Source organism: Plutella xylostella, chromosome Z (genome assembly GCF_932276165.1).
Source record: "Plutella xylostella chromosome Z, ilPluXylo3.1, whole genome shotgun sequence".
NCBI classification, from domain to species: Eukaryota; Metazoa; Arthropoda; class Insecta; order Lepidoptera; family Plutellidae; genus Plutella; species Plutella xylostella.
In genome coordinates, this window is record NC_064012.1 from 11,221,853 (window position 1) to 11,238,552 (window position 16,700).

The window sequence follows — 16,700 nt, forward strand, 5'->3', positions numbered from 1 at the left end:
CTCTCCTCAGACGTACCCTGACGAACGCCTGTACCGCCGAGAGCGCCCTGTCCCGGGGCTCTTCACCTCCATCAAACTACCCGAGGCGGAGCCCCCAAACGGAGTGGCGCCCCTGCTCGACTTCCCGCGGGGGCGCATGAGACCGATATCATGCCTTGGCGAGGGCCCATATGGAACAGTAAGTGCCTAGTCTTTTTCTTCTATTTTTTTACGCAAGCAACACCCACCGATACCGACATACCGCTGGAAGAACTAAGTCGCCAAAGACCTGAAAGAGCTGGAAGTGTCCGACTGGTCAGAATTGGCACAGAGTAGAGAAGATTGGCGCACTTTAATGTCGGAGGCCAAGATCCACTTCGGGTCAACACGTAAGCAACACCCACACTGGATATCTAAAGCTGCGTTCGTTTGGCCGGTCTGTACGCAGCTTAAGACACTAGGGCAAACATGTTTGTCTTGAAACAAATGTCTTCCCCTCGTAGCCAACTTAATGTGGCTTATACAATAAAGAATATATTTAAAAAAAGCTACATATACATAGGTATACAACCTAGGACCCTCGCCACAGCAGTGAGAGTTAGTAACCTCTGTGCTATCCAGATGTGGTGACGGTAATAAATCCCGAGCTTACCATAAGTGTCCATGATATGCATGCATGCATAATAAGGCTGGTAAAATTGTACATAAAAAACCTAATATTGCGAAGTCCTATCAGTACTTATTTTCTTTCGTCGTAGTAATATCTAGGGTCACCACATTTAATCAGTCAATAACAGATATTCCAGTATCATTATTCATTAAAATTTTATATTTTTCTTAGTCAAACCAAGTCATTTACACTGAAAACTCCAGCAGATATTTTTGAATTTCCGGTCGAATAATAACGTCTGCGGAAGTCTTTTGTTTCAACAAACTTGCGACTAAATTCTAACTAGAACATGGTTAATTGATGTTTGAACTTGAAGTTCTGTGGGAAACTCCCCATCTGTGATTAATATAGCCACAAAGGATTATAGATAATGCTTGCAAATGTTACGATCGAACCAGGTAAGGTATTTGAATTAACCTAACAATGTTCCCGTCGTCCTATCAATAGATATCGTGCTTGAGCCAGGATATTCAGTGCACTGAAGCATATTTTGTAAGGCACTAGTTCGCAGGAAATGCTTCGTGGACCGACAAACACCATCAAGCATCGATGCACTACAAATTCATTATAATATCTACGGCTACAAATTGAATTTCTATTCATACTTCTATATGAATAGACGGGCGATACTGAAATTGTATTTGCCTTCGACGTCCTTTGTCATTTTACGGGCTACATTCACTTTAACCGAGACGGGTGATGTTCACAGGTATGTATATACCTATATACTGAAGGTATACATACTGAAGAGTCCTTCAGAAGAGCCTCACTACCTTTTAATTAGGAACTCGGAGAGCTCCCGCAAAAGATGGTCGACAAGATTAATTCCCCTTCTTTCTGATTATAGCTGGACGTATATTTTCATTATTTTTCGGGAAAGAAAAAAGCGGTGGTGTTGGCAGGTGTGCGATTCATTAATTCACTCTGTTTGTACTATCTTAATGAAAAAACAACACGGCGCAGTCTATTGTTTGTATACCGCAGAGCGGCGGTGGTGGCGGCGGCTGCCTCCTGGTATGTAGTAAGGGGAACGGAAATTGTAGTTTATGTTAAGGCAAGCAAGAGGATGAGTGACACAGGATCCACCAATCGGTATCGTAAGTTTTGGACTAAACGGATTTTCATTGACATTCAAATCTAATGCAGATGAAGTGGACGCACTTGTGTGAATACATACATACTGCGGTATACAAAGAATACTAAATGCGATGCTGAAAGCAGGACGCTTACACTCTTATTCATAAAAAAGTTATAGCATGATTTAGCTATTGAACTGTTTTGTCACTCTCTCACAGAGAACAATTTGTTCTTTGACAGAGAGGGACAAAACAGTTCAATAGCTAAAGCGTCGTGCCGTTGGGACTGTTTTGAAAACCAGTGCTGCTTTCATGTTACCACCGCGCCTCCAGACAGCGGTTGTCAAACTAGCCGCGAGCTAGGCGTGTTTAATTGTTATACCAAGGTTAGACCGGGTTTATCCACGACTTCAACTATTAAACCAAAATTATATTATAAGATGTAAAACGCTTGGCTTGGCTTTAGGTAGTCTGATATCTTTCCTACTTTAGCACACAGACTTACACAAAAACTTACATAACTAATAGAGGTAGTGATATTCCACATTTTAAAGAATAAACATGGATTGTGGTATAACTAAATAACCTTGTTTGGGAGGGTATTAGTTCGATATTTTAAAATGGTCGAAATTCCGATAATATCTACTAATATAATGACTTGGATTTATAAAACGTCCATCATTATTGCTGGAAAGTAATCTTCAAGTAATTAAAATAAAGGTTTAAATAAATTTAACAAGAATAGTTCGGAAATGTCAATTAGTGTCAGCTTACGTTGGAAACTTCTAGACTATTTCCAGTCCAGCCAAGACTTTTACAAACAACATTTATTTAAGTGCCGCTCAACTCGGGACTTTTTTAATGCATTAGGAAATACTGAGGATATGGAATTCTTTATATTGTTAATTATAATTTAAGATATTCACAAACCCACACACAAAAATAAGAAATGTACTATATACATTTCTTATTATATAGATAAAATAAATGAAAGTATAAATAATTTCACCATCATTATTAGTAATTGTTCATTGCTGGACATAATGTAATGCCGCTCCGCAACACAGAACCCTGTCCTCAGCCTCCCTCATCCAGCCTCTACCGGTTAATTGACTAATTGAAAGTATTGCGGGCCATTTACATGGTATACACTCTTATATGACCTACTCTAATTTTACTAAATTATTCTTAGCTATGTTTTTATGGACATGCCAGATGCGTGTAGATAATTCAATTGTGAAATAGCAAATGCGGAAACCCTCATTTTCTAGTTAGAATCTCCGGGAAATACTTCCTGGAACATCAAATAAGCAGCTTTAAGTCCACACAAGTAGTTGTTTGCTCACCGTGCAACACTAATCGTTTAAAATGTTAACTAAATGTGACTTCCTAAACGCAACATTTGCTGAACAAATTTAACTCTTACGGAACACGAATTAAGACGTATTCAAGGAAGGCTACTCTACCTTTACTCAAACGGACGGACCAACAGATGTGATGCAATCGGTAGCTCTAATGGAACGAGATACGACGTGGTTAGCGCAGGGCTCCCAAACTTACCCCCAAATTCATAGTGCTTTTTTACACTTATTGTAAAGTGTAAAAAAGCTTAAAAGTACGGCTTAAAATTTACGTTATGATATACGAATTTCAACTTTTTGACTGACGTAAAGAGTCGAAACTCGTGTGTTTCGAAGTAAATTTTAACCTTGTCGTAAATTTACAATACGGGTCTATGAATTTGAGGGTTAGTTTTTCGTAGATCTAGAGTTACTTGCAGGGTCCAACGTGTTATGTTGATCGAGAACTGTGTCTGTCTAATTGATAAATTTTCCTGCTATCGCTTTCAAGCTGATAGACCCTATGCTATTCATTGCAGTTTTAACTTATCCTGACATCGCATGCCACTATTATAATTAGAAATTACAGGTTTAAAGACATACATGAAAAAAATCTAAAATCTCGGGTTTGTTATCTACCTCGGTAAACTCAAACGAGTCCGCGTTCTACCAATCACATCGCCGTATTTATGGCGAATCGCAATGTAGTAACTTTTATTTACATCGATAAAGAACCCATGTTGCGGCAGCTGGTACCTTTTTCGTTGACTCTTCATGGTTTAATAGCTAGGAGCAGCCCGTTTGTGGCGCTTAAACGCACCATGTATTCACTATCGCTTTGAAAAAGATTCGTTGTCCTGAATAAGGTGGTTGTACGTAGTCTGTAAATATTGTGCACCAAATAGTCAAGTGAATTAGTCTATTCTGAACTCGCGACGAAAACATTATTTACACAGTAAATGCAATTATCTCAATCACCTTAAGCTTGCTGTATTTAAAAAGGATTTTAGGAATTCACCAAGCTTTATAGCAATCATAGTATTTTGAATCTTCAAGCAATAAAAAACTACTAGGAATAATAAGGAATAAATGCTTTTAAGAGTTGTCCAAACAACAAAATTTGTGTTTATCCAGTACTTATCCGTAAACAAATAAACGTACGAATATATCCGTAGGTAAGATTAGCTGGTGTAGACGCCTTGGAGAATAGTTTATTCCTATGTGTTAACAAATAGGCAGTGAATAATCCACTTTTCCATTGCCCCAGTATTTCCCCATAAAGTGGCTAATTCTAGGACGTAACCTACTTGCATACAAAATTGTATTCAAATTTGTATATAAGTAAGTAAAATCAAGCATAGCTGTTGTACTACGGAAATCCTTTAGAGTTGGGCCAGTTTAATACAATTTCGGCAATAATAAGAAAAAAAAATGCAACGTCTCATAACTTATAAAATTTTAATAAGTAATATTGCGCCAACAAAGTACATATTAAAAAATATAATTTTGAAATTCCAAATGTCCAACAAGCAATACACCAACACTATTTTTCCCAACCGTTTTCAATAAACACAACACGAAAACCTACTTAACTTTTAACCCATACAACGCCACCGCCGATGCTATTATTTTTAAACATGTTATTTCAATTTGGCGATAAAAACACCCTCCTCGAGTGTTCCAAGCATCGAACCCAGGGCTCTGTGCACGTGACCAACATGCTAACCAACGAACCTTCCATTTTATCTTTACGCTACAGTATGAGGTTACTTTAAGGGGCTTGCATTAAAGAACACGACTAGTGTCTGCCTGTGAACCGGACTTGGAAATATATTTTTTGTTTGCAAAATGTAGTTATCTATTTGTTTAAGTTTTGTTTCTGCTATCGCAACCACCATGATCCAGCATCATCCAGTACCCATATTTTAGACTTTAGTTGTTTTTTGTTTGGTGTGTTTATATTTATTTAATCTATTCCCAATATAATAACTAGCCTCATTATCATAATTTTTGCACATTGTAAAATACATGACATCAATATGTTTGTCTGTCACTGCAATATTATAACAGAATTTTAAATTTACTTACTCCTTATCTCCTGCTTACCGACATTAAAATAAAATTCTTGTTTTCATACAGTTAAGCTACAAATAAGTGACAAACAAACTTTGGTATTTATGTTATTATAACGGATTTTATTACGAATATCCGAGGAAGAAAGCTCTTAAGTTGTTTGTATATTGTTTACGTGTTTACGTGGATCGAAACTCTCCGTGAAGCGGATAAAAGAAATTGTGCGGGAACCGGTGAAAAGGGTTTTTGTAAGAATCTTAGGTGAGGCCTTGAAACACCTTTGTTATAAAATATATATATTATTCAAATCATAATAAAACATAAATAGTGTTAGAAATATGTATATAATTATTGTGTAAAAATATGAATATAGTAGTAGGTACTTACATATTTGAAATAATTCTGATTTTAAACAATATATTCTTATAATATACCGATATTAAATATACTAGCGTTGTTAAATTAATTTAAACCCCAAATAAAAAGTGTCTGTCGCTGTCCGAAACATATTTAACCGCAACATTACAGTCGTTATAATTGGAATAAATGGTGTTAAAGAACACGAGTCCTGTTGCTACGGGCCTGTATATATAAAACAAAGTGTGTTTTTCGCATAACGCGCGAAGTTTCCGTGAGAAAGACCATTCCAAAAGTGGGCCAAAGTAGACTTCACGAAATATGAAGAAAATTGTACCCCCCAACCCCTCTACCCGCCGCTTTCCTGCGGCATTCTGAAACCACGATGCTAGTACCGATAGCATAATAATATACAGGATGGAAAAAAGTATTGTAACAGAAAAGTGAATGCATTGAATCGGGATGAGTGGAAAATAAGGGAAGAGATCCTTACCCAGCAGTAGGAAAATATTTAGACGAATAAAAAAACTTATATTCATCAATATTGAATATTATTCAAACTGTTTCTATTATGCGTGTCAAAATATCGTTTATTTTTTTTATGCACTGAGTTATGAAGGCCAGCAAATACCACAACATTGATTTATCTTCAATTTTTTTTAACCAACAATGACGCTTGTTTATGAGGACGGCGTCCCACGCTCGTCCCACGATTGCGTATGCTACTTGGCGGTTTCTGGTCGGGAACTAGTCTGGTCTTCGAAAGTCATGACTACCGCACTATACGGTTTTTGACAAAAATACCTATTACGTGTGTACACTAGAGGTTCATTAAATAGCTGGTGCCTTGCTATTTTCAGTCCCATAATATTGAAGATATTACAAAATGAGGTACTTATTAAAATTTTACGATTTAATAAAACTTTTGGTATTCTTAGAACAATTAGAGTAGTGTGAGATAATCTACATTCGGTTTATTATTTTCCATAACAGAATAATTATATGTTTGATAGTCGTATGTATACTTACGTATATTACAGCTTCTTAAAAAAAACTGTAATATGAGTAAGTATAAATATGTCAATTTTAACCAAAATTACTAAAAAAATAATAAGTAGGTATAGGCGATATTGTTCTAAGTGTTTAGGTTATTACACTGATAAATAATTTATGAACTTCTCAGAAATACACAAGGAACTTCGTAGTAAAATCACGGCGGGATTGGCAATAAACTCATCATAATAAATATTAAAACAAACAAGATTATCCTGAACAACTACTACGCTCTAGTACTATCCACCGTGGTTGCCATGCCCGGAGAGCCGAGGAAAAATGTAAATTCTAATCCTTTTATCTTTTAAAAAAATACACCCTGTATATTTTTGCAATAAAGCCAGTCTCGCGACGCTCTTTTGAGAGTAAGTTTACACTAGAATTCAGTGAAGCGCTGAAATTGGTTCTAACAACTTAAACTACGGCACATATTTTCTCTTTTAAACATCCACTTACATTTTATACCACTTTGTATTAATTTAAACGGTCATTTAATATTGATAACATGTTTCCTGAGTGCCATTGTTTATGGATGCCTCTCGATAATGTACAGATTCAATGTAAATACTGTTATTACATTTTCCGAATACGGACTCCATTTTTAAAATTAATTGTTGCAAAAATAAATCTTTTTAATTTTCACCAAATTGGATATTATTATTTTTTACTTAGCTTAAAATCTGTTTAGCAGAATTGCTTGGGAATAGTCAAGTTATCGGTAAATTTACAGATGATGCACTAGTTTAAATAGATGGAATATAATTTTATACCGTTCTATTTATGTTTAATAAAACTTGGCATTTGAAGGGAAAAACTTAATGCGGATTTAATCATGCCCAGTGAGCCATATTTCGTAGTAGATTTATATTAAATTTATTATTAGAAAAAAACATTATAACGCAATAATATTCTTGTGCAATGAAAGTGATCTAGTTTCCCAGAGAACTTAATTGAATCTTTTCTTAGACATTGCACAAAGTGTGCATTTAAGTGTTACAAGAAGTAGAAACTACTTTTTTAAACACAGGAAAAAAGTTGCTGTAGAATAGAAATACCATGGAAGTAATAAGTACTTATTCCATGAGGAATACTCAGAATAAAATGTTTTTCTTGTTTTTATTGTCTCCACGACGACACGCTTTCCAATTGCGATTAATAAAATACAATACGCTTAATTTGCACCAACAACAAAAAATACAAAAAATAAAACACTACAAAGAGGCTTATTGCTTATAGCAATCTCTACCAACCTTTGGATGGAAGATAGTGAGTAAATAAATATACGATTATGACGTAGTTGTGTATCAAATCAACAAGTTATCTATTACTAAAGACAATAATAATAATAATTACTTATATTTAAGTCTATTAAAGAGATCGGCGGCGGCGTAGTAAACTCGTAGCGGCAGCGGCGTAGCAATACTCGTAGCAGTTCGTAGTGGCGTAGCAAATCTCGTAGCGTTTCGTAGCGGGACCGTAGCAAGAATGTTTGATTGGCATAATAATGAATCTGATGACCTAAACATCGCTTCGTTCGCAATACTCCGTTGGATGAATTTTCTTCAATATTTAAGTAGGTAGCCATATTTTTTGATCGCGACAGCATAGTATGTGGACTATGCCAGATCAAATGATAACTTTAAAATAAATTGAAAGTACGCGCGTCATCCGATCACTTTTCTTTTAAAAACTTTCCAGCTCCGTCAGTAATGTTTCCATCCTTGTCTTGCAGCTGCAGATCTGCGAGACGGACGGTATCGAGGAGCTGAGCGACGAAGAGAGCCCGTCTGGCGACCGCCGCAAGCTTGTTGTTGTCAAGACGCTGTGGAGAGGCTGCCATAACGACGTCAAGTATGTTCCTATACTTAGCTTATTCTTTATTCCTCTAGATTACTATGAAAATGTACCACTGGGCTACCCAAGAGGAAGAAACTAGCCATAATTCTCGAGACCGGCGATGTGAGCGAGCGCGAAGCAAAATTTTTGTCACGTCTAGTTTTTCGCGTCCCGTGCCCCATGCTTGGTATGCATAGGGTGCAAGATTATATACATCGGGAACGTATTGGTTAGTTTCTTCCTCTTGGGTAGCCCAGTGGTGCAATGTGAACGGGACAACTGCGTGATATCCTCGTCGTCTTCTGTTCTCTATGTTTGCGATGCGATGCGATTCGCGTTCGACTAGTCAACATTTGCGTAACAACAGTAACATAATTAAGAGTGTAAATTCTAGGCTTGATAGCCTCTGTTGCTCAGATACTCGTACCTTCTAGTAAAAGAAGATAAACATTTAAATTCTCGCTTCTAATCCTCCGCTTCTGTCTCAGAGCGGCGTTTGCCCGCGAAGCCACCTGGGGCGCTGGCCTGAAGCACCCGCAACTTGCGCGCGTGCTGGGCCTCAGCCTGCAAGAGCCTCCGTGTGCTGCCCTGGACCGGGGCGACGCCGCACCCCTGCCTACTGTACTCAAGCTGAACCGGAAATTGAAGTGAGTAAACTTTAGTTGAGGTTTAGTTTCTATTATATACACATGTATTGTATTTTAGGTAGTTTAGTTTGTAACATAGTATCTTCTATTTTATTAGGCAAGTTATAAGATTCTACATGAGCCCATTGTAAAAGCATAGAATACCAATAGGTAAACTGTACGGAAAGTGACGAGTCGACCAATCAAACATACATTTTATTTCGTAAATGCTAAGGCAAACGCAAAGCCAGGGATAGTCCACTGCAGGACAGGAACCTCATCTAAGACTGGAGGGTTCATGCCATAATCTCCAAGCTTGGCAGACGGATTGGAGGTATCACATAGGGTACAAATATCTGTCTTTAAATAAGTATTTGTCCTAGCTGAGGATCGAACTCGGGCCCTACGGCATAGTAGACTGCTTCACTAGCTACTTCACCATCCGGTTGTCTTTTTGATTATTTGATAGCCGAATGAATATAATAATACATATGTTGGGATTTTATTCCGAATAGAGGTGTTAATGAACATTATATTTTATTTTGAAGCTACAGGTACGAGACTCTCTCGAGTGGAACCTTTGTACATATCTCCCTAATTTCAGCTCAGCCAGCCTAGCTCCCGTGTAGCCGTGGAGTGGCGTATATTATGAATATAATATAAAATGTAATAATTTCAGCTACGGCAGTTCGTTGCACATATGCTGCCAGATAGCAGCCGGCATGAAGTATCTGGAATCGTTCGAATTAGTGCACCGCGATCTAGCAGCGAGGTTAGTCGAAATTACGTTATTTTTATTTCTGCTTGCCTCTTATTATCTGAGATCGGCAATCATTTGCGATGTTTTCTCTCTAGAGACAAGAGTCTACCTCTGTAATGTGGTGTCCATATTGAACCAGTCTTTCTTTCTTTTATTCTAGACCCAATGTTTTTTTGAGCGGGCCTTTAACGGCCTTGGATCTATAATATTATATAAAGATAGGAATTTCATATTTCGCGATTTAAAGTTGTTCCCATAATTAAAGTTGCTCTGTTTGACGAGGATATATATTCATCAAACTGAAAATAACAATCACTTCACAACCCTCTCCAATCCCAAATACTAAACCACTCTCGCCCCAGGAATATGATAGTCAGTGAGGACCTCACTGTGAAGATTGCTGACTACGCGATGTTTTGTGGAGAGTTCGTGGGAGACTACCACGTGATGGCCGACGGTTCGCGACTACCACTGCGCTGGATGGCTTGGGAGAGCCTGCTTCTGGTAACGTGTCGCATCGATTTTGGCTTAGCTAGGGTATAGCGGCTTAGGTAGACACTGGCCTTTTCAGCGCAAAATATGCTATTAGAAAGTATTGTTTGAAGTTTAGCGGCACCTTAGACTAGTCCAAAGTTAGATCTATTTAGTAAGATTTAGTAAGCAATGCAATCATCTTTATTCATTCATCTGAAAAAGATCACTCGATCAGTTCTCTTAGACATTTTAACCAGCTTTTATCTACCAAAGATCACTCGATTAGTTAGTTTAAACATCAAAAATAGCGTTCAGTGCACCGGCTTGAGTAGTTAATGATGAGATAGGTGTCCTATTGAATCGAACTTGCCAATCCATTCATAAATCATGATAAAAGCCCATCGTCTGAGACACTCATTTTAGCCTGCACTGTAGCTAGCTATTTGAGGTTAGATCTCGTTGGATAGCGAAGGGTGGATTAAAGCGGGTGTCTTCGTATTTTCAGGGAATGTACGCTCCATCTTCAGACGTTTGGTCGTTCGGAGTCACCGTGTGGGAGGTGCTCACTCACTGCACCGCCAAGCCGTTTGAGGAGATGAGCGACGATCAGGTAAGACCAGAGATTGTTAAACCTATAGCTTACACTCATGGTTTGGTCGGCCTTTATCAAGATGGTGGCCAGTAGAAGGTAGAGCTACTTTGTAGAGACCGTATAATTTACGGATTAATTATAAATCGACTCGTAAATATATAAAACATATATTTATCAAACCTTCCAAATAAGGATCTGTGTGAAGCGCATGTGTCGAGGATAATACGACTGTATAGCAGTGGTTAAATAAGATTCTCGAGCACGAAGTATTATCCTTAGGAGAGGCCGAGGTCCAGCGAGCAAGACAAGTAGTATTGGCTGACTCTAAAGCCTAGTAAGTTCTAGGATCAGTATCTGACTAGTGCCACTTCCAGGTGGTGGAGAACGCAGCCGAATGGCGCAGCGGAGGCCGCGCCGCCCGCGTCCCCGCCGCCCCGCCGCCGCGCTGCCGCCGCGAGCTGTACGACCTGATGCACGAGTGCTGGCGTCGCGAGCCCATGCAGCGCCCGCGCTTCAACGACCTACACCGCTTCCTCGAACGCATGACCCAAGGATACAAACCACCCGCCTAGACTAACTACCACGGTATCGGATAAAGGTCTGGTCTGGAAATTTGAAGGGTTAGAGCGGCTTGCACCAAAAAGTTAAAATTAAACCTACGATCTCTTGCTCTGGCATACTGTCGAAGTAAGGCAGCAATTGACCTGATTGCGTGTAAATGTTTGGTGCAAGCCACCTTTAAATTCGAATTTCCAGGTTGGATTCTTTTTAGGACACAGCTGGCGAAGTCTCTTGGTTACATGATACAGGTTATTTTCTATAATGTCTGGTTTTTAGACAGGTTTTAATTAATATGTAAGAAGCGAAGTTTAAACTCCATAGCCCGGTTTCATTTCAGGAATATTTTTACAAGCACATAAATATTGCGACCATTTTTATTGTATAATGATTCACTCAACATATTTTCATTTAGCGATACTTCGTCAGCGTAATTTAATTGACTGAACAATAAATAATAATTAATCAACTTAGACTAAAAAATCACGGATGATTCTAACTAACCTGCACAGACTGTATTTTAGGCATGATAGATAGAAAAATTATCGGACAGTATTTGCGATCAGTATTAAATGGAAAAACAGAATATTAAAATAACCATACGTTTGATGATAGACTTTACCTGCTCTCACTCCACAGAGGCAGGAGCAAAGTACTCAAATGTTTAAAAATTACTTATTATATGTAACTTTTAAGGACTTGGCCTGTCACTTCACTACTACATTTATATGAAAGTGGCAACAATACAGGCCCCACTTTATAGCTAAGCAACTAAAAGTATCGATCAAACCGAAATTTTATCGGATATTGATATTTTTACAGAACCAAATCGATTTTTGGACCGCTCAAACTTTCGTACGAGATAATTGTTTGAATTTTAGGTAGGAATAGAATACAATATTGGGATGTGGCTGTTGCGGATCCAAAATCAATTTTGGTGATATCGTGTCGATAGTTCTATCAAGCTCCTACCATCTTCGGGAATTCCCGCGTTGGTACGTCTGAGGAATATATCGGTACAATTAGTTAGTAAGTAGATAGATCCACACGCCTATCCAGCGCCCTTCGCCTAGCGCTCCCACGATCTTCCACTATTTCACAAGCCCCACGGCAAATCCCCTCTAGGCTGCTATTTAGAGTATATCGATAACTAAATTTACAAAATTGTTAACTCGTTTTCGTAGACGGTAACCAATCAGAAGCAAGGCCCACCACATCACTCGGTTCTATGTAGTTTAAAACTGTTTGAATTATCGCATACTTTAAGCAGGCGCCTAGTCTCTAGTATATCCAAAGTCTAACTCCTATTTTTTTAACCTGTTTTAAGAGTTAAGGTATATATATCGGGTGGTTAATATAGCCCGAAGGGTGTAAGCGCCCTTATGCTATTTGTTTTCTTCAACCTGGCATGTCCGGGTGCTGCAGCCGAAAATGACACTCAAGTGTTTGTTTATGACAGTGAAAATCATTGAAATTCGCATCATCGGGCCAATTTAGGAATGTAATAGTGAGTTTTAGTGTCATTTAAGGCGCAGCACCCAGTTTTATTCTCAGAGGTTGCTGATGTGAGGTTGATCATACCGAATTTAATTCTATTCTATCAGTAGATATACCTGTGGTCGCACAGTATAGTTAAGGCTCAGTTCATGTATTTGATGTGACACGTATACTATATTTAAGACCCAGTGCAACTCTGCACCTTGTTTCATCGACTGCGATTGGCATTCATTGGATTGGCTTTATTTGTCAGCTGTTAATAGCACAGGAAAGAACCAAAATTTGATTTTAATCGTTTGAAATGAAAAGGGATCTCAGTTGTGTCCTTAGAGATTAGAGAGCAGCACATTATGACCTATATGATATCATAGTGTTGGATTCAGTATGGGATTCCTTTTTGTGTAATAGCGATGAAGCGAGGGGGGTTCCTTGTAACACTAGTAGGAGTAATTATTAAATGTCTCCCTCATTGATGTTCCCCCAACTAGCGGCGTGACAGAAGTAGGAATCAATCCAAAATATTGTTTATCTATTTAATACTCTTGATGATGCCAGCCAACTGATGTCAGTTTCGTGACTATTGAGGTAATTCTCAGTTTCGCTCCCATTTCAGGTTTCGTTACGGTATTATGCATTTTGCCCTGATTGCCATTTTGAAGGTAGAAATTTTCAACGTTTACTTATAAAGTATCGCGTTTTACTTTAGTTTAATTTAGTGGCGTTCTTTGGGAGAGCCCTACGTCCAGCAGTGGACTGCTATAAGCTGATGATAATGATAATGAAGATCAAGCATATTAAATAATATGAAACTTAAACCGGTAACACTATTGTAGGTCTGCTCAATTCCCGCGATTTGAAGATAATTCCCATAACCCGAGATAAGTTTATTGCCCTTAGCATGTCCGCTTCAAATCTCCAATATACTTTCAAACTCAAAGATAACATATGTAGAATAGGTACTCTTTATTTTGCACAATGTAAGAAAACATTACAAAAAGACAACTTGTAATGTAACACACACTGGGACGGCATGGCAAGGGATTTAATTTATACTAATGGACATTCAACTGTAAAGTTACAGTAATTCGACACAACATTACGGTTGAATATTCATTAGTAAATAATCAAATCCCTAGTCATGCCGTTCCGGTGTGCGTAGGCCATAAAGAAATACATATTTTTAAAAGTACAGTCCTTATAAATAATATACTAAATATTTTTCCAGCTGAAGCCAAATGAAACACCACAATAATACTTAATAAATTTCATATTTTATGTGATCGTAACTGATCGCTGAGGTTAAGCAACAACTGACACGGTCAGCCATTAGATGGGTGACCAATTTCAAAGGGTGCTTTTCTGGACGCTTCCGTGCTTCGGCACGTTAAGCCGTGGGTCCCGGTTGCTGCTTCGGCAGCAGTCGTTAAGCCTAGTCAGAGGCCTTCGGGCGACTTGAAAACATCTGACAGTCGGGTTGCCCACTTACCCGACAACTCTCTCAGCACAAGCTTGCTTGTGTTGGGGTCCACCAACCCGCACTTGGCCAGCGTGGTGGACTAGGCCTAAACCCTTCCTTCATTGGAAGGAGACCCGTGCCCCAGCAGTGGGGACGTAATGGGTCGTGATGAAGTTTCATATGAGCCTTCTTACAATGAAAATATATATTTTGTTGTTGTAGTTACTTTTAATTACCAAATATGATTAATTAACAAAATGTGAAGATAAATATTATCTTACAAAATGTGAAGATAAATATATAAGCACAGAAAAACTGCAATTACTCAGTGATAAACAAATCTTAATTATTAACCTACTACGTGGAAACAAAATGTAGTTACAGCAAAAGCAATAATCAATTGTTATTTTAGTATTATAATATGGAATGCTGTCACCTATGTGTACCCCTATGAGAGCATAAATACATAGCTACAATATAACATTGAGAAAAAATTCTTGTCCATAACCAAAAACAGACAGACAGTAAAGTCTGTAAACTTTAACGCTAATCCTGAAAAAAATATATCACACCTGAACCTCAGCAAATAAATACTAAGATTAAAAATAAATACATAGCATACGTGACAAAAGATAGTGATTGGTAAACATAACAGAAATAGGATATACACATAGGTTAACGTAGGAAATAATTATCAGTTTTTAAATCTTTATTTAACATTTACAACAAACACCCAATAAAGACTCAATAATAGTAAGATTAGTATAATTCAATTTAAGTACACTGGACATAAGACAACAATACAGATAAAAGATATACATGAAAACCTCGCACGCATCACAGCAGCTAGTAGAAAAGTAGGCGTAAAGTAGTTGTAGTTGTAGAAGTAGAAAAATGGATGTTTTCAGTTGTTATGAATTTTTCGTTAAACAATTTTACAAATGGAAACGGATTTCTCATATAGCAATAAAACGAGTAGATTAGCAAGTAGTTTATTATAGATTTTATTTATCACGTTGAAATGCTAGGTTAGCTTTTCTTATAAAAGCCTAAACCAATATATTTAGGAATAGGTATTTATAAGATATCTGACAGGCTGTAACTGACTATACAACTTTATATTCATTCACAGTAACTTTATTTAATTTACTCATGAGAACAGTTTTAATTTATTTAAAATTCACTTTCCCTTAGGGCCTGTTTCACAATATCTGAATAATGGCTACCGAAGGGCTAGCACGGGGCGCATTTAAGACGTGACATAAGTTCTCCGTCGCGCTCGCTTTTGAGGATGCGCGATAAGAGTGAGCGCGATGCAAAACTTATGTCACGTCTTATTTGCGCCTCATGCTAGCCTTTCTGGGGGATAAAAGACATACGATCACTGTCTAAAACATAATTACAGAGAGTGACAGCATTTCTTTTATCCCACAGGTAGCCATTATCCAGACATTGTGAAACAGGCCCTAAGAAATTTTAAGTAATCACAGTATAGTTATAAGGTATATATTTTTTATAAATTAACAACATTCATAATTTTTTAATTAATCTGTTCCACAACTCATTAGTACAATTATGTTTAATATACTACATAATGTAATAGTTGAAAGTCAGTCACAATAAACGTGATAAGTACTTAGGTTAATTTAAAACGACGCGCGTATTCTCAATTAAAAAGCAATACAAAAGTTGAATTGTACATTAGAATTATGTGTTTCGTGCGTTTAAAAGTGAATGTGGTAATAGTACGAATACTTGCCCGTGTCTGTAGCCTTCTTTTATTTACGTTTACAAGCGGTCGACTCTGCAACCCCGAGGGGACAGGCGTAGGAGCTATGTATTTTCCCACACATAGGTGTTTCCGTAATCGTCAAATTTCTTATCACTTGTTTCCGATACTTGCGTCACTTTTCAACTTTAGTCACAAATATAAATATTATAAGCTGTAAGTTTATAAATTTTGTTTTTTACTTTGACTTGTTGAAAGTAGAGATGATCGAAACACTATTGAATAAATGCATAAATTTACAATCAGTATATGAAAATATGTTTAATTTATTAGCTATTTATTAGTTTTACTTCTTGTAATTAATAAATATATATATATAATATATAAATCCGGATTAAGTAAATAAAAACATATATTAAATTTTAAAATTTTACTTGAAAAGTGACGATGTATCGAAAATTGGTCTTGAGGAATCTAAGAGTTATTTTAAACGATTATTCCGATAGTGTAATGCACACCAGTAATGTTTATTCAGTTACATTTATTTCCTATTAAAAATTAATGCTGTTAAGTTTACGATTATAATTTTACAGAGCATATAATTATTATAATTGATATGGGAAG

The 16,700-nt window shown here is 37.3% G+C and overlaps 1 protein-coding gene across 4 annotated transcripts in view; it reads left to right on the top strand.

The window, feature by feature from the left end:
- LOC105381632 (epithelial discoidin domain-containing receptor 1) overlaps nt 1–13,437 on the top strand; it is a 170,149-nt gene extending 156,712 nt beyond the window's left edge. For all 4 annotated transcript variants that reach the window (XM_048632388.1, XM_048632389.1, XM_048632387.1 and 1 more), the window contains 7 exons: nt 11–178; nt 8,281–8,399; nt 8,873–9,031; nt 9,690–9,782; nt 10,133–10,274; nt 10,750–10,854; nt 11,211–13,437. In XM_048632388.1, the coding sequence (XP_048488345.1) occupies nt 11–178; nt 8,281–8,399; nt 8,873–9,031; nt 9,690–9,782; nt 10,133–10,274; nt 10,750–10,854; nt 11,211–11,408 (984 nt within the window). In that variant the 3' untranslated portion in view covers nt 11,409–13,437. The remainder of the gene's footprint in view (nt 1–10; nt 179–8,280; nt 8,400–8,872; nt 9,032–9,689; nt 9,783–10,132; nt 10,275–10,749; nt 10,855–11,210) is intronic.
- Nucleotides 13,438–16,700: the final 3,263 nt, after the last annotated feature.